The sequence below is a fragment of the Acartia tonsa genome, chromosome 1, assembly GCF_053477335.1.
Source record: "Acartia tonsa isolate MP-2025a chromosome 1, ASM5347733v1, whole genome shotgun sequence".
Taxonomy (NCBI): domain Eukaryota; kingdom Metazoa; phylum Arthropoda; class Copepoda; order Calanoida; family Acartiidae; genus Acartia; species Acartia tonsa.
In genome coordinates this window covers 11,945,150-11,968,160 of record NC_137260.1, presented here as the reverse complement: position 1 = coordinate 11,968,160, position 23,011 = coordinate 11,945,150, and the positions used below count along the sequence as shown (strand labels likewise).

Here is a 23,011-nt window from a genome sequence, read left to right as displayed (position 1 = left end):
TTGTTTTGTATCAACCAATCACCAATTGGCGGAGCCAATTGGTGATTGGTTGATACAAAACAAGCCCAAATCACAGATGGCGGAAATTTTACAAGCAGACAATTCTAGAAAAAATAATGATTTCGTCTGCTACGAAAAAATAAATATAAATGGTGTTAGATCACATTAGTTTAATTATTAAATCTGCTTAGAGTTAAACATTAAAAAAGGGCCACATAGAAAAAAACAAAAATAACGGGATTATTTTTTTGGAAAGAAGGTAGCTACGAATTTTCATTTGGTAGTTTATAAATTAGATGTTGTATTTTGAATTTTAAAAATTTAGTACGGAGTTGATACAACACCTTCACCCTAATTTTTGTACAATACAACACAGTACAGATATATCATTACATTATATCCAGTATAGTATCCAAAGAACTTGATAGAATGTTACCCAAGTGCATATTTATTTATTTATTTTGAATTTTAATTAGCAATGAAATTTTCAAATAAAATTTTTACTCATTAATAAAAATGCAAATAATACAAACTAAAATCTGTCTGAGGGAAACCCAACGATAGCTTTCTGACAGTTCAAATTACCAAAGTAAAAGATAAAAAATTTTGGGAGAGAAAAAACTTCATTTTAACAAAAGCCATTAATATATAGGTTTATAAAAAGTTATGTTTTTTACTTTAAACTAGCTACCTGAATTTGATTCTATACTTTATCTACACACACACACACAGCTTTTTCATTAGCATTTTATACGAACCACTGCGCTATCCCAAAACTGGTTTATTAGGCTAGAAATAGGCCTAGGCTTGAAATAGGCCTGAAATAATATTTTCCTACGTTTCCCATCCCTTATCCCTGAATAATACAAAATCGATATATAGATACTTGGATGTTGCACCAGATTTTCATGTACTCTAATAAAATGAAAATGAACAAACTATCCAATAAATGAGGTACACGTTAAGGGGGAGAAGATAGGGTACGGAGAAGGAGGGTGGTATCTATAATTTTAGCCCGATAAAAATCTGATGTAAGATCCAAGTAATAATATATCCATTGTAATACATATGAATAGAAAGTTTGTAAAAGTTGTTACTTTTATAATACAGTTCAATTATAGTTTGGCAGAAGTGTAATACCAGGTGGAATATTTTAGTTGGGTATAGAAACAAACTTGCCTGGTGGGGAAATATAAAACAAACTTTATACCTTAAGTACAATCTAAAATTAAAATATCTAGGGCTTAATTGACAAACATAATCAAAATTCAATGAAATAAAGCATATTTCAAAGTCTTCTTATATTTGTAGTTTCGACCGCACGTTAAATTGTATGAGATCTCCAACTATATTAGTTTATAGTTTATACAATTTATTTATTTAGACCCTAGGACAAAATGTATGAGATCCCCAACTATATTAGTTTAGATATATTTTATGATTTGTTTATATTGATTAAGTCCTACGACAAACTTTATTAGTTAAGTAATAGTTCATACGTAATGTAAATATTTAGACCCTACAACAAACTGTATTAGATCCCCAACTATATTAGTTTAGGTATATTTTATACCTTGTTTATATTTATGATTGCATGTTTGTATGTGGCCTACCAGGGGCAGAAATTTGTATTCGGAAAAAAATATTTTAGAGGCAAATACAATATTTTGATAATGATCATGTTGTTTTTATTTCACATATAACGGATAGACAGACATTGCAAATAATTGAAAATATTCGCTACTATATGAATTTATACTTTAGATTAATAGGATAATTTGTATTAATTAAAATTCTTTTTCAGTATCATTATTTCCTATTCAATGAATATAATTAGAATTATGAGAGGGCAAATGCTATAAATTAGCCATTATTTACTTTTTGGTACGAGAAAAATAAAATGCAACAAAACTGTAATTTTTTAAATTTTTTTTTATAACAAAATGGATTTATTATTCTTAGATCTAACACCATAATATCATGCACTCTAATAAAGTAAAACTTGTAGCTGGCTAAATGACAATCTCCCCTTTTTCAGTGGAAAGTTTCTATTTCTAAAAACCAAAGATTAAATCTTTTCATGAAATAATACTGTTAAAAATCTACGTTGAAATATTTTGTACTTGTATAAACATAAAAGGATTTAATATTATCTGTTACGAGCAGAAATAATGAATACATTTTCAGGGATCATAAAGGTACAAATGAAAGAAATTTTAAAAAAGTTAAAACCAACCTAAATTGACGACAAATTTCCCCCTGTCATAATATCCACGTATATTCTACATCCATTTAAATAAGACCTTACATCCCTGCTTGATTGTAGATTGAAATTGTAATAATATCAATTTGTAAATCATGTTAAATGTGTCAACTACAGCTCCAAGTTTGAAAACTAATTTTAGTTTAAGCGTGTTGGGCCTACTCAAACTATGTTTACCAACTAACAAGGATAATTACATCCGTAAGAAGTGCAGCATAATTAATTAGTTTTTCTGTAGAAAAAATTAAAACAGCAAAGTCTTTTTTTGCAGAAATAGTAATTTCTAATTAATTATTTTCGTGATGGATTCGAAACCGATTAATGTCCGCTGGATTAGAATTGGTTTTAACCAATTGTGAAAAATCATGTGTCGTATCATATTATATCCAGTTTTCTACCAATATAAGAATGTACATAAATAAAGTACACAATATGAAAACCATAGTTATAAATGTACATTTTTATATCCGCGGAAAGCTGTCTATAATACGATGCAATAAATTACTAATCCTAATTACTGTAAGTACCTATAAACCTTAGTTTTAGAGGAGCAGCACTCCTAAGAACAAACAAACAAACCAACTAAGCCAGAATAAATTTGTATTTGTAGTTTTAATTCCTATATGTGTATTATATTTGTTTAATGACTTTTGAACATTAATAATTAAATCAAATTGCATGGAAATAGTTGTTTGTTAGACTTTTTTGGAGCAAAACTATTCTACAAGTAACTTATGTAAACCGGTCTTACACTTTTTTTTAATTTTAATAACCGTTTGCGTTTACTTATTGTACAATTTTGCCCCTTTTCTTACTTATTTTTGACTTATTTTGTATATGATTGATCTATTTTTTTTTGTATAAAAATAGCATAAAATGTTTTATATTTGAAATGTGGTGCTCTATAAACACGTTGAAAACTAAGCTTTGTTCATTTCTAAATCTTTGTAAGATTCATGCAAATGTGGCCTGCAGAATACAAAGTAGCCCAAAAGTAGCAGGGATCTAAAGGGATAAGACAATCGCCGATTGATGGATGTACATCCCCAATGATAATTAAGATAACCCCTTCTGTTGATTGTCATTAGTAGTTTAAACGTTTAGTACTCAAGTTAATAAACCAATCAATCAAAATATAATTAAAACCAAAAGTTGTTAAAAGTTTTTTCAAAACTTTGGGGCCTAGTGTAAAGTACAGCCCAATGTCTCCTCCCTCCCTGGGGACCGAGTCTTTTTCGAGCATAGTTCCAACACACACGTACACCAAATTCCTTTTAACAAGGACAATTAAATGCATGATTGGAAGGACAAAAGGGTGAAAAGGACATTTAAGAAAAACAAATTAAAGCCTTTCTATTGAAAACTGAACCAAAATAATTTTATAAAGTTCGGTATTTAAAATTGGCTTTTTCTTTACAATTACAGGCATTCATACTTAATTAAATTTTGAATTAATTTAATTACTGAGTAGTTACGCTATAAAAAGAAGGAAAAAATTACAAAACACAGAATAAGAAAAAATATGTATTTGTGCATAATTATATAACCAAGCTATGTAAAGCTTATTACAAAGGTATAATATGTTTTAGAACATGAGCAGCATAAACACACTGTATTTAGTCAAGGAGAGGAATACACATTTTATACAATAATTGCAGAAATAGTAATATTTATTGGCTAAATTGTTAAAAAAGCATGTCTACTTATGGTTTAGGTTTAGGTTGCTTATTAAAGCCATAGAGCAGTTTTAAGATTCTTTTTAGAGTGCCTATAAAAAATGACGTCATACTGGCCTACCATTGGTCAATTAAAATGTATACTGGGCCCTGGCCTGTAACTGTATACTGTAAACTTTATCGTCTAAAGATATAATATTTTTACTGTTAAAAAGTTTGGATCTTTTTTAGATAAAACAACTCTTCCTGCATAGCAGTATAAAATGTACTTTAAATGTTACCCAAGCTAAATATATCTTTAAAAAGTTAAAAGCGAGAGGCAGGAGAAAATATACTTTTTCTACAAGATAGAGTTATTAATTTTCATTACCAACTTTTCTATTCACAACTTGATTATGTTTTATGTACACTATATAAAATGTATATTTATCTATTAGAGCAAGGGCTGTACTTTATGCTCCATGTTTTTAATTTGTATAGGATAAGACAATGGCCGATAAATTGATGAAATCCCCAATGAGAATACACAAAAAAATGTTTGGAAACTCAAAATAATAAACCAACAGTAAAAGTTCCAAAGTTGTTAAGCTAGCGAATAAGAAAAACTTTGGGGACTAGTGTAAAAAAATAGCTCAATGTCTCTCTCGTTTAAGAAATCCTAGCTTGAAGGCCCTACAAAATTCAGGTTGGTTATTAAAATCAAATCTAAAGTTTTATCCCAACTCTGTTGTAAAAGAATTCTTCTCATGGGAAATAAAGTAAGAGAACATTTTTGCAGGAAGATGTGCATAACCTTCCGCATATTTATAGAGAGAGGGGACAATGAGCTTCTCATTACATTAGTCCCCACAGTTTTATAATAACGTTTTCTTTTTCATTGGCTTAACATCTTTGGGGACTTTCATGAATTTTGATTGGTTGGTTTATTAAGTTCAAACGGTTAGACTTCTAATTTCAATTAACAGAAGAGGTAATATTGTGTATCATCATTGGGGATGTAGTCAATTTATCGAACATTGTCTTATCACTTTAGATCCTTCATCAAATCAGAACTGCATATTATTAAAACAGCACAAATTGGTCCTTTCCCTTTGCTTCACTTTACTAATTAAAAACACCCTGCTAGTAATTTGCAATTGAGTCTTTAAGCAAATTTTGAAACACTGTACGGAAGTGAAAGCATACCTTGCTGGACAAGTATAAACTAGGGGAGTTTAATTAGAAGGACTAAAAACCATTTTTATTAATTATTAGAGTAAAAAATGGCTTTATTTTTATACAATAGAGTAGTTAGTTGTGTGTATATGTTATGTATGTTCATTATGATCTCGTAAATTATTTAACTTATTTATAACAATTTTAGGAGAAGCTCAGTATTGATCCTTGGTAGGTTTTATGCTGTTTTGCAGAATAGTTGCGGAGGGTTAAAAGAAAAAAATGGAAATAAAAACCTTCTTGGAATAGGTCTAAAAGTATTGTCTACCAATTCTTATCTTCAGTCAAAGTTATGTACTTCTTTTTTTATCAAATACTTTTCTTTTTTCTTCTGGCAGTTTTACTTCCGCATTTTATTAAGGAAAACTGGATCTTTAATGGATTTATTACTACCTGGATCTTACACAAGATTAACATGTACTATTTTACATTTAAACTAGTAGCTGGCTAAAATAACGATCCTCCTAACCACACTCTTTACTCCATTTCCTCCCCTTCTATTGGATGAAAAAACTGACCAATAAATGATGTCCATGAGAGCAATCTAGCTCAACGACAATTTTTTCAGTCATAATATCCATTTATATTCTATATCCATCCATAACTAATCTTTAAGTAGAGTATTTTAGTAGACACGTCGTTTCTTTAACGGACTAAAGTTCTTCATGTTTAATTAGTATCTCTGAACTAGCAAATTTTGAAAATAAATAGTTCATTAAAAGAAATAAATTAATAGTAGAAAAAGATAATTAAAAAACCAGTATGGAAGCCCTATACTTGTGGGATGTGTAAAATAGATGGGGGCAATGTGCACAGTTTCTTATTTACCTAAACATAAATTAAAATGCATCGATTTTGTTCCAACTTGTGTTGTAAAAAATTGACCAGAAAAAGCGCGGGTAATATATCAAGGAAGAGATTGGCAGATATATACACAAGAACATACAAAGACAAAAAAAGAAAGAAAAAGAAAATCTGGGATCTTAAGGGATAAGACAATTATGATACTCAAAACTAACCATTCTGTATATTACATTATTGGTTCAAAGAAATAAAAGTTTAAAGCCAACAAATGCGAGATAATGCTAATTAACATTGGGAACCAGTATAATTCAGTTTCCAATGTCTCCTCCCTCCCTGGATAAAATAGATCAAGTTTTGAATATTCCAAGTTTGAGGCATCTTCTCTCAGTTCTTGGCATGGTTTGCCCTGCTAGACATAATGGTTTTGCGTTGACATTAAATTTGTGTTGTATGGCTATTTAATGGCGTTGCTACAAAAGACCAACTCTACAAAAGACCAACGCCTACAAAAGACCAACTCTACAAAAGACCAACGCCTACAAAAGACCAACCCTACAAAAGACCAACGCCTACAAAAGACCAACGCCTACAAAAGACCAACACCAACAACTACAAAAGGGTCGATTTTTTAAAATTCCGTCCGACAGTTTGTCCAAAGTCTGTGTTGGCTACGTAATGGAATAGTTTCGAACCCGATACAACCTTGCTTTTAAAAAATCGACCCTTTTGTAGTTGTTGGTGTTGGTCTTTTGTAGGCGTTGGTCTTTTGTAGGCGTTGGTCTTTTGTAGAGTTGGTCTTTTGTAGGCGTTGGTCTTTTGTAGAGTTGGTCTTTTGTAGGCGTTGGTCTTTTGTAGAGTTGGTCTTTTGTAGCAACGCCTTTAATGACAGATATATCTACAACTTAAACAAGTCGACAATTTGTCTTTCATAAAAGTAGTCATGACTGAATTCATACATTAGGAATCTAAAGGGATAAGATCATAGCGGATAAATAAATGTACATCCCCAATTATGATACACAATTTATCCCTTCTGTAGTTGAAACGTCAATTATTGTCTAGTCATACAAGGAACCTGCTCTTAAATGCTGTCATAACAATGCTTAAGAATCGATATAATGAGAACAGTCAAGTTCAAAAGGATATTGTTGGCTGAGATATTTGTGGATATTTGTTTAGAAATAATTGCATCCCATTCTGAGCTTTGATGCATACAATAGAGATTTAATAGAGCATACAAATAAGAATTATGTTGAATATAATACGTCTAATAGTTTTAAGATTTTTCATTTCCATCACAATCTAGAATTGATTTTAACTTTGAACAATATATTGACCTAAAATTTAATAGTTTATGTCGACAATTATATTAAGAGTATTTGTAAAAGGGGAAGAGGGAAATCGTTACTTTAGCCAGCTGGAAGTTTCACTTTATTAGAGATCATGAAAATCTGGTGTAAGATCCAGGTAATAATATATCCATTAATGCTGAGCTTAGTCCTGTGTTGATATAAGAACAACACACAAGTTCTACAGAAATCTTTATTCGGGGATGGGGCAATGAAAAATACATGACATATATGGTAAATTCTGTCTTTAGAAACTGGTAAAGTTTTGTAGAAAGAAGGGTTGTAAATCATTTATAGAAACAAGAAATCAAAAACACAGTAACAAAATAATCAACATATATTCATAAAGAACAAAACTATTGAAAATATTATAAATTTAGTTTTAAAAGGTTGAATTCTTTAGCATAAAGTTTGTGAATATATTTTGATGAACCTTAACTCTATGTAGAAAGTTTAAACAATGTACAACATACTTTTTAAACAAAAATTAAGAAAATATCAATATATGTACATGATATACAAAAGAAGAGAAAACTCTATAAATTAAAATATCTGTGAATATTTTCGAGAAAATGTGATTTACTCGACTGTTGTTAAAGATAGTTTTAGAGTAGGATTCCCTTAATATTGAGCATCAAGTGTATAACGTACTTAGTCCAAACGTCCATGTTTATAAGAAAGCTATATTTTAATAAGCAACTTTAAAAATTGCCAAAATTAACATACAAATATAATATCATAGTTGTAAAATATCTAGCTACTTCTAAAAAGACTAGATCCAAGTATAGACCATAAAATATAAATAATAATATAGACTGAAAAGATGTAACTTGTAACAAATAATTTCTTCCGCTGTCAGCGATTTTTATATCAAACTTACAATATATACACAAATAATCACAGATTGGGATAAGGATTTTAATTTTTTAAAATATTATAACTTAAGGGATAATTCAACAAATAATTTAGGTATAAAAAGTATAGTTTCAAAGCATATTGATATATTTAGTACTAAAAGATCATGCTTTTGCATTTATGTTTTTAATGTTAAATATAACGTTAAGCTGTTATTAAGCCGCCAATTTAGTGCCCTCAGCTGCTTTTAAAAAATCCTAAATGGATTGCTATAATAAAAGCAGGTTTAAATACATAGCTGACTTTTACAGATTTTAAAGAAAACCTTAACCCTTTCTAGCTTGAAACCAACAATAGTAAGAAAACTCAAATACATTTTTTGGGAGAAGAAAAGGTTTTTGTTTGGTTTCTATCAGTGCTATATTGCTTTTGATAAATCAAGGATAAGAATTTTTATAGAAATGCAGCTTTTGGTTTACTTGAGCTAAATTTCTAAAAGCTTAGATAGTCTGAAATCCAATGTATTATAGGCGGATTTTTAAATCTCAATTTGCCTAATAATCTTATGTGTATAGACGTCCAAGTGTGGGGGTAAAAGGTGTTTACCCCTCTTAAACTTGAAACCCCCCTCAATATTATAAAAATGCATTAGATTACCCCTATCTTTCCTTTGAAACCCCTCATTTTACTCCCCTCAAAATAAAAAGCTTGGACGTCCTTGTTATATATCTTACAACAATAATGTTTTTTTAATTTAGTAAAATTACAGCTAAATATGGACCTCCTTTTTTAAAGTAAGTTATAACAGGCAAAATATTGCTTCAAAAAACCCTATTTTTTCTCTCTCGTGTATATCCAATTGAGGAGCACTTTATGGAAAGTTATCCCTCCTAATTATGCTGAAGTGAAAATACTTTGCGAATAGGAAAATAGTTTGTGTGGGGATTTGGTTAAAACAAACTTGTGTTTCCAGGCCAGAATAAAACTACACTAAAAAAAAAATTGCTCCAATTTTTAAAAATATATGTTACATTTTGTACATTTATTAATTTTTAAATTACTAGCGGCTGAACCCCTGGCATGGTCTCTGTATTAAAAGGGTTATGGAAGGATAGAATAATAGCCTAAAGCCATCCCTGTAACTTTTAAATGGTTATATTAAATAAAGCCCCAATAAGAAAATAAAGCAAACGATAATCTTAGATATAAGAACCTGAACAAATGCGACAAATTTTGTGCTTTTTAAGTTTTAAAAGGGAAAATACTTTTTAAGAGTGTACCAAGCCCTAGCCTTGCTAGATAGGAGAGAATTTATAACCAAATTATTACACTAAAGTTTTAATTTATATTTCTAATTAGATGGTAAAAAACAGGGCATATACAGGAATATTTTAAGGGATATTATACAATTAAAATACAGAATAACTATAGAATAATATGTACAATTAAATTAATTTATATAAACCATTTTTAATGGCTGGATTTATAGAAGAAATAAACTATAATATAAGTCTTATCTGCTCTTTCATAAGAACATTTTGGACAATTATCATAATATTTGCGCCAAAAATTTGGTCTTTAAATTGGAAAATTTTATTCCAGTATGGCTTCGAAACCAATTAATTTCCGATGGATTAGAACCGGTTCTAAGATATGCCGAAAGATTATGTACTTCATCAAATTATAGACAATTTTCCACTAATATTAATATAAAAATCGTAAAATTATTACCAGTTTCGTTAGCCAGGACCTTAAAAAAAATGGTATTTATCTTATTTTTTTATTTCAATATCCGCGGAAAGCTGTCTATAATACAATACGATACATAACTATGCTTTTTTATAATAATAGAACAATTTTAGAATTATGAAGAGTACATTCATATTACAAAATTACGGCCGTAAATAAAATAATAATTGTCTATTTCTGAGAATAGTAGAGGTTAAGAAAAGGTAGAAAGAATCATTTTTTGTGCAACTTAGAGAAATATATATATAACAATAATAACTGCATTATCATGTACATACAATTTTACTTTGCAACATGCAGCTCATATTTACTGCAATTGCAGCCAATTTCAAGAAGGAAATAAAGTTTACCTTGACACTTGGTAGGATCAGCTTAGGCATGGTGGTGATCAAGGATGGGGCTGTTAGTAGCGTCGGCGGCAGAGACAAGTGGTGGTTCATAGGCAACATTTGGTGAGCGGGGTTGGGCGCAGCGAACTGCGGGTGCGTCGCCACGCCGCCGCCGGCCGCATTTGAAAATGTGAACGTCAACTGCGGCGGGTAGGACTGTGGGGAGGCGAGTGCGGCGGCGGCCGCCAAAGGCAGGTTGTGGTGAAAATTGTGGGTCGGGTAAGTGTTGTTGTTGTTGTGTGAAGTGACCACAACAGAGTTGTGGTGGTGGAAGGCGGCGTTAGCGGCAGTCACGCCGACCCCGCCGGGAAGCGCGGCCTGGGCGCCCGCCGCGGCGGCCAGCTTGCCCGCAAGCTGGTGGTTCAGGGAAAACGGCAGTGCGGGCCATGGGATCAGATACGGAGTTCCTCCGTTCATTTTGGTCCAATTATTTTATTACACCCTGTTCGTTATGAAAATTTTTAGAATTTAAATTATTTTAGAAGTGAGATGGGTATATTTTTGGGGTTTATAATATATAGGGTTGAAGAATATATATCACAGATAAAACTTATATAGAATTGTATATCTCACTGTTTAAAAACCAACATAAGATGAAAATATTTATATTTGGGTGCTTCTATATTTCTACTTTAGATATAGTCCACACAACTATGATGGCTCAACAAAGTAGAACAATTTTTGAGCATGGATTATTAACAATTTCAAGCACAACGTTTTTTTTCTCTTTATAATCCTGCTGCTTTGTCAGGCGCTGGTAGATTTATCAAGAGGTTTGAACTACTAAGGAATGATTGTTTATTATAATTGTTGGTGACACAATTGTAATGTTGTGTTATGTTGAGATGGTTTGTATTTATTAATTGTGTTTGGTAGGTGTATTTGCTCCCAACCATGTCACTGAGGGGGAGGTTATACCCAGACTAACACCCGAGAATATAGAATACACTACACTAGAATACTCTCGGAGGAGGGGGGAGGGAGTGGGAGAATTTGTAGAGAGGGGAAAGAAAAAAGGAATATAAAGAGGGAGGGGGAGGGAATTGGAAGGAGAGACCCGACCTCAGTACTCGGTACTCACTGTATCTTGGGCATTGCACACACACACACACACACACACACATGCACCAAATTCCTTTCCCCCATCCCTCTTCCTTTTGCTTCCTTCTTTTACTTTATAAATACAAACATATATTATTGTACATATATATACGAATATATTCTTTTGCATGTCTTCCGATTGCCTTTAACTCAACCCTTAACTCTTCCACCTCCCCTCCCTCCCCCTCCATTGCCCCTTATTTTGACCCTTAACCCCTGTCCACCCTTTTCCGTTAGCCGAAGCTGACACGACGAAAATCCATCGTTTGTTTCCTATATTTGTGAGATGAGACATGTCGAATTCGCTTCAACGTGACATAAATCCAGGGAGGGAGGGGACATTGGTCAGTTTATTACACTAGTCCCCAAAGTTTTTCTATTTGTTGGCTTGACAACTTTGGAGACTTCGATTGAATTTATTCAAAAGGTTCATTAAGTTGAGTGTATAAATGTTTCAACCATTGATTGAAATCTACAGAAGTAGTATTTTTGTGTATTATCATTGGGGATGTACATCGGTTTGTTGCCTTTGATCCCTGCATAATCTGGGACATGGACCGATTTTTATCGATTTTAATTATGTGCAGCTTGTGTGTTTATCAATAGAGTTGCTAAACCTCTTTCCCCCTCCCATTTATATATATCTATCAATCTCAATGTAGGTTTTATTAAACCAAGAGTGTAGAATTAGATCCAAATTTAAAATATTTTATTTTTCAGAATACTAAACCATGTAACAAGTCATCAAGGATATTTATTGCAAGTCTGAAAAATAATTTTCCAATCCAAATAATGACCTAGCTAGGTTAACAAAGTTAAAATTTTAACAAGCCTTTTGTATGGGGTAGGGGGTGGGGTGAGGTTAAAAAATCAAAGATAACAATAACTTTAATTTCTTTAACCTATGATAAAACACTCCCTGTACAAGCCAGGCAATAGCGACATTACTTAACATTCTTTAAATGATTCCCCCGCGACGAGCCGATTGACGTCTTTACAAAACGGATAAAATTTTAAAGTAGCATGAAAACATTAAACTGTGTTTCATAATAATTGCAGACAAGTATCCCTTCAATTACATTACTTTTGTCTGGAAGTTTATCTTGTGTTCATTTTATTGATGATTGAAAGTTAAATCGTCACTAGCCCGATAATGCAGTTACCATTCTCTAACCATTTAACAAAAATTACCAAAGTTTGCCAAAAATTCTTTAAACTCTGATATGGAAGAAACATCTTAATTTTAATAACCTATATCAACTTTTATTTTTCAGTATGGCTTCAATACCGATTAATAATCGCTGGATGGTTCTCTGCCATACTAAAAAATCATGTATAGCATCGTAATACAGACAATTTTCCACTAATATTTAATAAAAAATCATAAAACTAATATAAATTTTGTTGAATTATTCATTTAAATAGCTGTCTATAATACGATGCAATAAATAATTTATTGCTATTTTTAAGAATTTCGTTGTTTTATATACTTACTATTAGCTATTACACCCCCATATCTCTTCAAGTTTCTTAATTATATATCCTTTCCTTATATACACCTTTACATTTCACATCCTCCTTCCCCCTTTAAATTTATTTTACAGTGGAAAATAATTTTAGTTTTGAAATAGGTGCAATATTCAAAATAAAATATAGATTAATTTTAAATTTTGACAATTTAAAATTTTCATTTAAATCAATAACAATTTTGGCAACTAACAACTTTAGATTATACTATATTTTCCTTAGATAACCCATGATTTTGATATAATTTTGCTTTATTTCTTAAAAATTCATCAACAAACAAGAAGTGATTTACGTAACTTGCAAGTGTGACAGACGTATTGATAAACGAGCACAGGGTGTAGTCGGTATACCCCAGTTATAGAGTAGTTTCTATTAGTTCTTTATTTTTATTAATTCTTGTTTCTTTTCCACAGTGAATGTCTCCGTAAATTCTACCTCTTTGCTTAAAGATGCCCATTACAATTTTAGAATTTCAAGCTATTTTTTGGCTATTTTTTATATATATTATATATGCAAATAATATTTTAAGCAAAGCTTCCCCAAAAAGCATAATATTTATTCTCAGTTTAAATTGATTCAAACATATTATCGTTTTGGAAATAATTATAAATCAACATATTTAAAATGAGCACAATAAACTGCTGCTAGTGCTTATTTTTTCTATATTATACCTTATCGTCAAAGAAAACAAATCTTTATTGAAACTCTAAAAAATAAGTTAATAACGTAGAGAATTTCGGACACAATAAAAACTGTCCCGAATTTGTATTAATTTTTAGGAACACGACTCCAGTGACGTCATATTTTTCTTTCCCGAAAAAGGGAAGGGGGGAATAAAATCTCTTCAAAAGAGATGGGGAAAACCCCCTTTTCTCCCATCTCTTTTTTCTTCCCCCCTTCCCTTTTTTTCTTTCCCCCTTCCCTTTTTCGGGAAAGAAAAATATGACGTAACTGTCGTGTTCCTCAAAATTAATACAAATTCGGGACAGTTTTTATTGTGTCAAAGTTTCACTGTAAAACTTACATTCATGAATAGTCATCATATATATATAGTTTTCAAGTTCCCATGTGCTCATTGTAATTTGATCATACAGGGATTAGTCATCCAAAGAAACTTTTCCGCCATTCAAAAAATCTCTTTTGAAGTAAGAATACTGTTTTTGCTGCAACAATAAAATAAGAGCTGAAGGCCTGGGATAACAAAACTGGTATTGATATTATGATTTTATTTTAATATTAGTAAAAAATTGTCTCTAACACGATGCTATTCATGATTTTTCAATTTGGCTGAGAACCGGTCCTAATTCAGCGGATAATAATCAGTTTCGAAGCCATACTAGAAAGAAAAGTCAAGCTATTTTAAACGAAAAATTTGGAGGTTAACTATTTTCTTCTTTTGAGAATAAATATCCCTCCCCTGAAATGTGATACTCTTAAATCTGATCATTTAAATCTACTTTACCTCTTCCTATTTTAATACCCACTCTGAGCTTTAACATAGACAGATATTCAGATATTATAATTAATGTTAATTCAATGCTGTATAAAAGAAACAAATATTATTAACGATAATTAAAAAGACAAAATTAATTGTCTGTTTTTTATTGTCTAAATTAATGCTTACTCTAATGTGTCCCCTTGTGTTCCTCCGACACTTTTTATATCCAATGCACGCCCCTTCTCTAAGCAACGTCTAGCAGACTAACGTTTGTTTAATGTTTTCCCTCCACCAAATACCAAATAAAACCTGAACACGCCCCTGCTCTAGACATCATGTAGCTGCCTAGCATTTGACTAATATTTACCCTCCCCCACATACCATATAAATCTGTGCACGCCTCTGCTCTAGCTGCCTAACATTTGCCTAATGTTTACCCTCACCCACATACCATATAAAACCTGTGCACGCCCCTGCTCTAGCTGCCTAACATTTGCCTAATATTTACCCTCCCCCACATACCATATAAAACCTGTGCACGCCCCATCGTCTAGCTGCCTAACATTTGCCTAATGTTTGCCTTATATTTACCCTTCCCCACATACCATATAAAACCTGTGCACGCCCCATCGTCTAGCTGCTTAACTTTTGCCTAACATTTGCCTTATATTTACCCTTCCCCACTTACCATATAAAACCTGTGCACGCCCCATCGTCTAGCTGCCTAACATTTGCCTAACGTTTACCGGAAATATTGAAATGTAAAAAGTTGGATCCCATTTCTTGGTAGTCCAGAATTAATGAACAAATTTCGTACAACTTGAACTCTTAAAGTAGTTTCATTAACAAATGCTAGAAATATCCAGATAAATTTGTATTTGAAATGCACATTTTAAAAATTTGAAGCCTTATTTTGTAACCATTATATATTTAGTTATTTTTATACAAATTCTAAATAAAAATTGCTTCTAATTTCACCTCTTTGGCTAAATTCCAATTTTAAAATTTTCGTCAACTTCATATTAATTATTCCCTTATCTATCCTGTATATTTTAAATTCAGTTTAATTTTTTTACTGTACAAAATGCCAATTCGCATTATATCATTCTCTATTTTTTTATGTGACAATAGCAGTAGTTGGAATAGTCGTATATTTGGTGTTCGTCCAAAACTGCATGTTTTAGTAAAGGGATTAGACTGACATCTAATTAACTATTTAATTAATAAAGAGGCTTTTGCGTTATACTTACAAAGTATAAACTATATAAATGATCTTTGCTTAAGTTGGGAGAGGATCCACCGTATACTTTTTTTGGTGGGTTGGGGGGGGGGGGTCCAGATACCATGTCTCTGTAGGGGTGACGCAACAGCCCAAAACCTAACCTATACCAATACAGAAATTACCTATCTATAATACAAAGTAGCTTGATGTCTGTGCGTCTGTCTGTCCGTCCCTTAAGATCTCGGTAACCACTAAACCGAACGTTTTCTACCTACTGGTCCTGTGATGGTTTAGGCTATTTTTTTTGGGGGGGGGGGGACACGCCCAACCCCCCAAATATAAAAAAGACCTCCCCCCATTTAAAAAAAAAAATATTTGAAATAAGTGGTGGCAGCTCCAGTAGTACTTAATTTTTTCTAAATTAACTCTTGGGGCAAAGCCCCTACAGGCTAGGGGCGAATCCGCTAGTAAATGATAAAACGACAAGTGGCCAGCTGTTTACAGAATCTTAGTGAACATACATGTGCTCACATCTTTGATTTTGAAGAAACTCCTTTTTCTCGTTCCCTATAAAAATTTCTTTCCTTTATCTACATTTGTGTTTTTATCTTTATTATGTGTGTCTGATTTCTTTTATTTTGTTAGTAGCAGACCTACTCTAGGACTTACTTTGTATAAGATAATGCATATTATCAAAATACAAAATTAGGGTAGGTCCGTCGGTTAGCTCTTTTTGTTAAATTAGACATCTTAGAATTTCCTATTCGTCGATTTTTTGGAGTAATGAAAGGTAGGACAACAAGGTACAATATTATAAACGAGGCATCTCATTCTCTATAATCAAATCCTAAAATTTACTTTGGTTTACGCAAATTTGCAACAAATTTATATACAAATTTGTTTAGACTGCTTATTAAGTTCTGACACTTTACAAGAGTTAGTGTTCGTTTGTCCTTCCTTCTGATTATAAAGATTCACTTTTATGGATGTTGTCACCCTTGTTCATCTTGCTCATAAGCGTTTGGAAGGTGTAGAGGGTGTCAACAATCCCTTTGATATTGAAATTTAGAAGGCCTTCCTTTCCCTTCTTTTATTCTCCTAAAGGTTCATACCCCAATGAAAAAAAAACCTGTAAACTCCACTGCTTTTACCAAATTCAACAAATTGTAAAAAAAATATTGAAACAAATTGGATTTATAAAAAAAAACAATTTTATAATTTTTTTTTTTATTAAAAATAGTGTTTTCTTGTTATTATTGCGTTACTTATGGAATTAAAAACCCTTGCTTTCTTACAATTGTTCAAAAATAATATTACCCGTCTATTTTATATATCAGAACCCTCCCCCCCCCCATAAATTCCCCGCCCCACTGAAAACCCCCACCTCCTAAAATATCGCACCTGTCACTATCTATAGATAATCTGCTCATATGATCTCGTGTTTCTTAAGACAACAATGACCCTGGGTAGAATTGAATTTGATACTTTAGCGGCCCCTAGTAGCAATACTTTAAAGGGCTCCCGCTTAGAGAGAGAGAGAGAGAGGGGACAATGGGCTGTTTATACTGGTCCCCAAAGTTATAAAAATGTTTTCTTATTCGTTGGCTCAGGTGTATTTTGATGGTTGATTCGTTAAGTTGCGTGTTCAATCGTTTCAACCATTAATTTTTATCTACAGAAGGGGTTATTTTGTGTGTCATAATTCGGGATGTATATCAATTTATCGACCATTGTCTTATCCCTTTAGATCCCTGAGTAGGAATACTTTAAAAGGCTGCCACTGTTAAAAAACAAGGACAACTATGTCCATCAACATCATCTAGAATGTTTATATATTTGACCAATCAAATTTGAACACATAAAATATATATATAACAAGGATGACAACATCCATAAGTAGCGAAGCACAAAAAATCGTCGATGGGAATACGTACAGGTAGATTTAAAAGGTTTTTACTAAAATCAAGAATAGATTTATTGGATAAAAAAAAACATGAAACCTTGTTTTATTTTGCATGAAGACGATGGTCAAAGTAAATTATATTAAAGATGCTTATAACAATGGGAAAAATTATTTTGATACAGATATCCCATAAAAGTTTGAAAATTACATCAAAATAAACAAAGATATGGGGAAATATGTGAAACATATAAAAATAGCCAAAAACCTGATAAAAGGCAGTCTGGCCGTCATGGTTGTTTTATTAAAACGACTAAAAATTTTATTTTTAAATCCTTAACTTAAAAAATTTGGAAAATCGGACCATATAAACTGAAGATATGGAAAAAAGTGTTTAATATATAAAAATAGCCTAAAACCTGCTAAAAAGGCAGTCTGGCCGTCATGGTTATTTTGTTTAAAAGACGGGAAATTTAATTTTGATATCTATAACGGAAAATTTTTGAAAATCGGACTGTAAACACTGAAGATATGGAGAAAAATGTTAAATATATAAAAAAAACAGCCTAAAACCTGCTAAAAAAGCAGTCTGGCCGTCATGGTTGTTTTCTTTATAAGACGGGAAATTTAATTTTGATATCTATAACTGAAAAAATTTTGAAAATCGGACCATAAACACTGAAGATATGGAGAAAAATGTGAAAAATATAAAAATAGCCTAAAACCTGCTGAAAAGGCAGTCTGGCCTTCATGGTTGTTCCTTTAAACGACGGGAAATTTAATTTTGATATCTGTAACTGAAAAAATTTTGAAAATCGGACCTTAAACACTGAAGATATGGAGAAAAATGTGAAAAATATAAAAATAGCCTAAAACCTGCTAAAAATCGGTCCGAACGCCAATGATGTTTTATAGTCAATTGTGCTCTTAAATGATGGGAATGTTGTCAAAAAAATTCAGCATTCTATCTTTTATAGGAGCTGAGTAAATCCCATTTCCCCCATAGCGTTACGGACGGACTGACTGAAGCACGGACAAAGTGAATTATAGAGTAGCTTCGCTACTAAAAATAAATACATTTCTATATTTATGTATTTTTTGGCATAGTTATATATAGCAGTCGTGGCCGAGTGGTTAAGGCGTCTGACTCGAAATCAGATGGGATCTTCCCGCGCAGGTTCGAATCCTGCCGGCTGCGAATACTTTTAACTTTAAAGTTTCACCTACAAATATTTATTTACAATCTGCAGCTGCCGACAGCTGACAGTTGGAATAAAAGCAGCTTTGTAAGTTTCGAGGTTTCGTGACATGATTATATTACGGCTAGTGCAGTGTTATAGTAAGTTTAGAATTTAACTTTTTAATAAAAAAATATCTGCTAAATAATCGTACTTTTTATTACCCAAAAAAAATAAAATGATGTACATCAAATTATTTAGAATAATAAAGACGAGTTTCTCGAGCGTGACAGGATACGAACCTGAAATTCCGAGATCCGAAGTATGGTGCCTTATCTATTAGGCCACACGCCCATCTCATTTAAAAGTCTCGTTTATAATCACTATTTAAATGTGTATACGTCTATATAACAACTATTTAATTATTTGTGTGCAATAAAAATATAGTACTCAGTAATAAACTTTAATTATTTGATTGTTATGATTAAATTTAAGAAAATAAATATCAAGTGTGACAGGACTTGAACCTGCAATCCCCAGATCCGAAGTCTGGTGCCTTATCCATTAGGCCACACACCCTTCATAATAATATCTACGTTTAATATCTGTAAAATAACTATATATATGTCTATTTAAACAACTAATTTGTGCAATTAAAAAGTACCAGTAATAAACTTTAATTATTTATTTGTTATGATTAAGTTGAAGAAAATAAAAATAACGAGCGTGACAGGACTCGAACCTGCAATCCCCAGATCCGAAGTCTGGTGCCTTATCCATTAGGCCACACGCCCTCTATTAATTGACAGCACCTTTTTACTAATAATGTTTTAAAAGATTGAATAAAATCCGAATATTGGGTAAGGGGGGGGGGGGCAATTTAACTACCTCGCTTTTCCCTTCCTCTACAACATGTGTAATTTTGATTATTATTATTGGGTATGTAAGTTATTTACTAAGTATATTTGCGATAACTTTTATTTAATGAAATCTTCCAATTTTTAACATGTACAAAACGGCCTGCCTAATTGCTTCAAGATCCATGTCAGATCTATATAGGAAATAAATGTCTATAAACGAGCTCAAGTTTTCCAAGGAATATTCGTTGAAAACTCATAGTGCTCCAATAATCCATAATAAACTCTCATTGCCCAGAACGATAAGACCCATTATTTTACTTTATTAAAAATAAATTCATTTTTTTCATTTCATGTTGCTATTTACATTATAATGAAGTATTTAATTTCTAATCATAAAAAAGAAAATTTAAATTTATAATATAATAAATTAAAGAAAACTCTGTTTTAAAAGAATTCGATTGTGGCGACACTTTGTGTGTTCAAATATTGAACTAAAATTGTAATCATATAATAAACCCTTTGGTGATGGTAATGTAAAGAAAAAAATATAATTTAAAAAAATCTTTTAAGATCATTTAAATTATTAAATATTTACTTCCGTTTAAATAGTAATGCCGGGTGAGTAAGATAGATTTATTAAGAAATATATATGCATATAGAAAACTAGCCAATAGGGAGATAGTTATATCGAGCCAACTCTAGTATACATATATTGTCTATCGTCTTATCCCTTAAGATCCTGATGAACTTTCAACTGATGAGATTAGGAAGATTAATTTATTATCTATTGACTTATCCCTGTATGCCTGCTAATAATACCACACATTTATCTTCCAAATCTTGTAATCTCATACACTTTGTTTTTCATAATAATGGTCCCTTAAATTTTTCAAAATATTTACTATGCACTAAAAAGATTAGGAAGATTGGGAGGTAATTAATTTATTGTTCATTGACTTATCCCTGTATGCCTGCTAATGATACCACACATTTATCTTCCAAATCTTGTAATCTCTTCTTATTTGTTTTTAATAATAAGTGTCCCTTTAATTCTTAAAAATATTTACGTTGCACTAATAGGATTGGAAGAAAGATCAATTTATCATCTATTGATATTATCCCTGTATGCCTGGTAATAATTCCACACGTTTATCTTCCATCCATCTTGTAATCACATCCACTTTGTTTTTCATAATAATGGTCCCTTAAATTTTTCATCATACTTACTATAAGTAAAAGAATTAGGAGGTAATTAATTTATTACCCATTGACTTATCCCTGTATGCCTGCTAATGATTCCACACGTTTATTTTCCATCCATCTTGTAATCTCTTCTTATTTGTTTTTCATAATAATTTTCCCTTAAAATTTCAAAAATATTTTCGTTTTATTTAAAGGGATTGGGAAGAAGATTAATTTTTATTCATTGATATATCCTTGTATTCCTGCTAATAATACCACACATTTATCTTCCAAATCTTGTAATCTCTTCTTATTTGTTTTTCATAATAATTGTCCCTTAAGATTTTAAAAATATTTACGTTGCACTAAAAGGATTGGAAGGAAGATCAATTGATTAATCATTGACTTATCCCTGTATGCCTGCTAATAATTCAACACATTTATCTTCCAAATCTTGTAATTTCATCCAATTTGTTTTTCATTATAATGGTCCCTTAAATTTTTCATCATACTTACTATAAGTAAAGGAATTGGGAGGTAATTAATTTATTATCCATTGATATATCCTTGTATTCCTGCTAATAATACCACACATTTATCTTCCAAATCTTGTAATCTCATCCAATTTGTTTTTCATAATAACTGTTTCTTAAATTTTTCAAAATATTTACTATGCACTAAAAAGATTGGGGAGATTGGGGGTAGATTAATTTATTACCCATTTACTTATCCCTGTATGCCTGCTAATAATTCCACCCACGCGTTATCATCCACCCATCTTGTAATATCTTCTTATTTGTTTTTCATAATAATTTCATTGCACTAAAAAGATTGGGGAGATTAAAAGGCCTGGAATTGGGAAGAAGATTAATTTATTCTCCATTGACTTATCTCTGTATGCCTGTTAATAATTCCACATGTTTATCTTCCAAATCTTATAATCTCATCCAATTTGTTTTTCATAATAACTGTTCCTTAAATTTTCCAAAATATTTACTATGCACTAAAAAGATTGGGGAGATTGGGGGTAGATTAATTAATTCTCCATTTACTTATCCCTGTATGCCTGCTAATAATTCCACACGTTTATCTTCCAAATCTTGTAATCTCATCCAATTTGTTTTTCATAATAACTGTTCCTTAAATTTTTCAAAATATTTACTATGCACTAAAAAGATTGGGGAGATTTGGGGTAGATTAATTAATTCTCCATTAACTTATCCCTGTATGCCTGCTAATAATTCCACACATTTATCTTCCATCCATCTTCTAATTTCTTCTTATTTGTTTTTCATAATAACTGTTCCTTAATTTTTTCCAAATATTTACAGATGCAATAAAAAGATTGGGGAGATTGGGGGTAGATTAATTTATTACCCATTGGCTTATCCCTGTATGCCTGCTAATAATACCACACGTTTATCTTACATCCATCTTGTAAACACATGCAATTTGTTTTTAATAATAATTGTCCCTTAAATTTTTAAAAATATTTACGTTGCACTAAAAATATTGGGGAGATTGGGGGTAGATTAATTTATTAACCATTTACTTATCCCTGTATGCCTGCTAATAATACCACACATTTATCTTCCAAATCTTGTAATCTCATCCAATTTGTGTTTCATAATAACTGTACCTTAAATTTTTCAAAATATTTACTATGCACTAAAAGGATTGGGAAGAAGATTAATTTATCATCTATTAATATATCCCTGTATGCCTGCTAATAATACCACAAATTTATCTTCCAAATCTTGTAATCTCATCCAATTTGTTTTTCATAATAACTGTTCCTTAAATTTTTCAAAATATTTACTATGCACTAAAAAGATTGGGGAGATTGGGGATAGATTAATTTATTACCCATTGACTTATCCCTGTTGGCTTGCTAATAATTCCACACGTTTATTATCCATCCATCTTGTAATCTCTCCTTATTTGATCTAACTTTTTATAATGAAAAAATATATAACCTTCGCTTTGACCATTAATAGGTAGATATATGTATTTATGATAGAAGGACAAAAACCTTTAGAAAGGACCTACATGTATAATAAAGAAAAGATGGTACATAATAGTAGAAATTCACCCTTTTACTATACTTTTTACTCTTAGCCACGATAAGAAGGTCTATAGGTCACTTTTAAAGAGAAGGGGGGGGGGGGATTTACTTAACTTCAGAATTAACATTGTTGTTTCCAACCTCTACTTCGTTCCCGAGCCCAAAGTTAAATTGGTCTTTACTTTGTGCAGATTGAATGTTGAACGTGAGTAGGTTTTTTCTAGGGAAGGATTGTTAG

The 23,011-nt window shown here is 31.4% G+C and overlaps 1 protein-coding gene and 3 non-coding genes across 5 annotated transcripts in view; 1 reads left to right on the top strand and 3 right to left on the bottom strand.

Moving 5' to 3' along the window:
- The window catches only part of LOC145313163 (pseudouridylate synthase RPUSD2-like), an 85,239-nt gene extending 74,024 nt beyond the window's left edge, over positions 1 to 11,215 (bottom strand). For both annotated transcript variants that reach the window (XM_080152439.1, XM_080152448.1), the window contains exon 1: positions 10,262 to 11,215. In XM_080152439.1, coding sequence (XP_080008565.1) covers positions 10,262 to 10,717 — 456 coding nt within the window. In that variant the 5' untranslated portion in view covers positions 10,718 to 11,215. The remainder of the gene's footprint in view (positions 1 to 10,261) is intronic.
- Positions 11,216 to 18,604: 7,389 nt separating this feature from the next.
- Positions 18,605 to 18,686, top strand: TRNAS-CGA (transfer RNA serine (anticodon CGA)). The gene has a single exon. It is a non-coding gene; the product is annotated as a tRNA-Ser (tRNA).
- A 486-nt stretch (positions 18,687 to 19,172) lies between these two features.
- On the bottom strand, positions 19,173 to 19,245 carry TRNAR-UCG (transfer RNA arginine (anticodon UCG)). Its single transcript has one exon. It is a non-coding gene; the product is annotated as a tRNA-Arg (tRNA).
- A 142-nt stretch (positions 19,246 to 19,387) lies between these two features.
- TRNAR-UCG (transfer RNA arginine (anticodon UCG)) lies at positions 19,388 to 19,460 on the bottom strand. Its single transcript has one exon. It is a non-coding gene; the product is annotated as a tRNA-Arg (tRNA).
- Between the last annotated feature and the right edge of the window lie 3,551 nt (positions 19,461 to 23,011).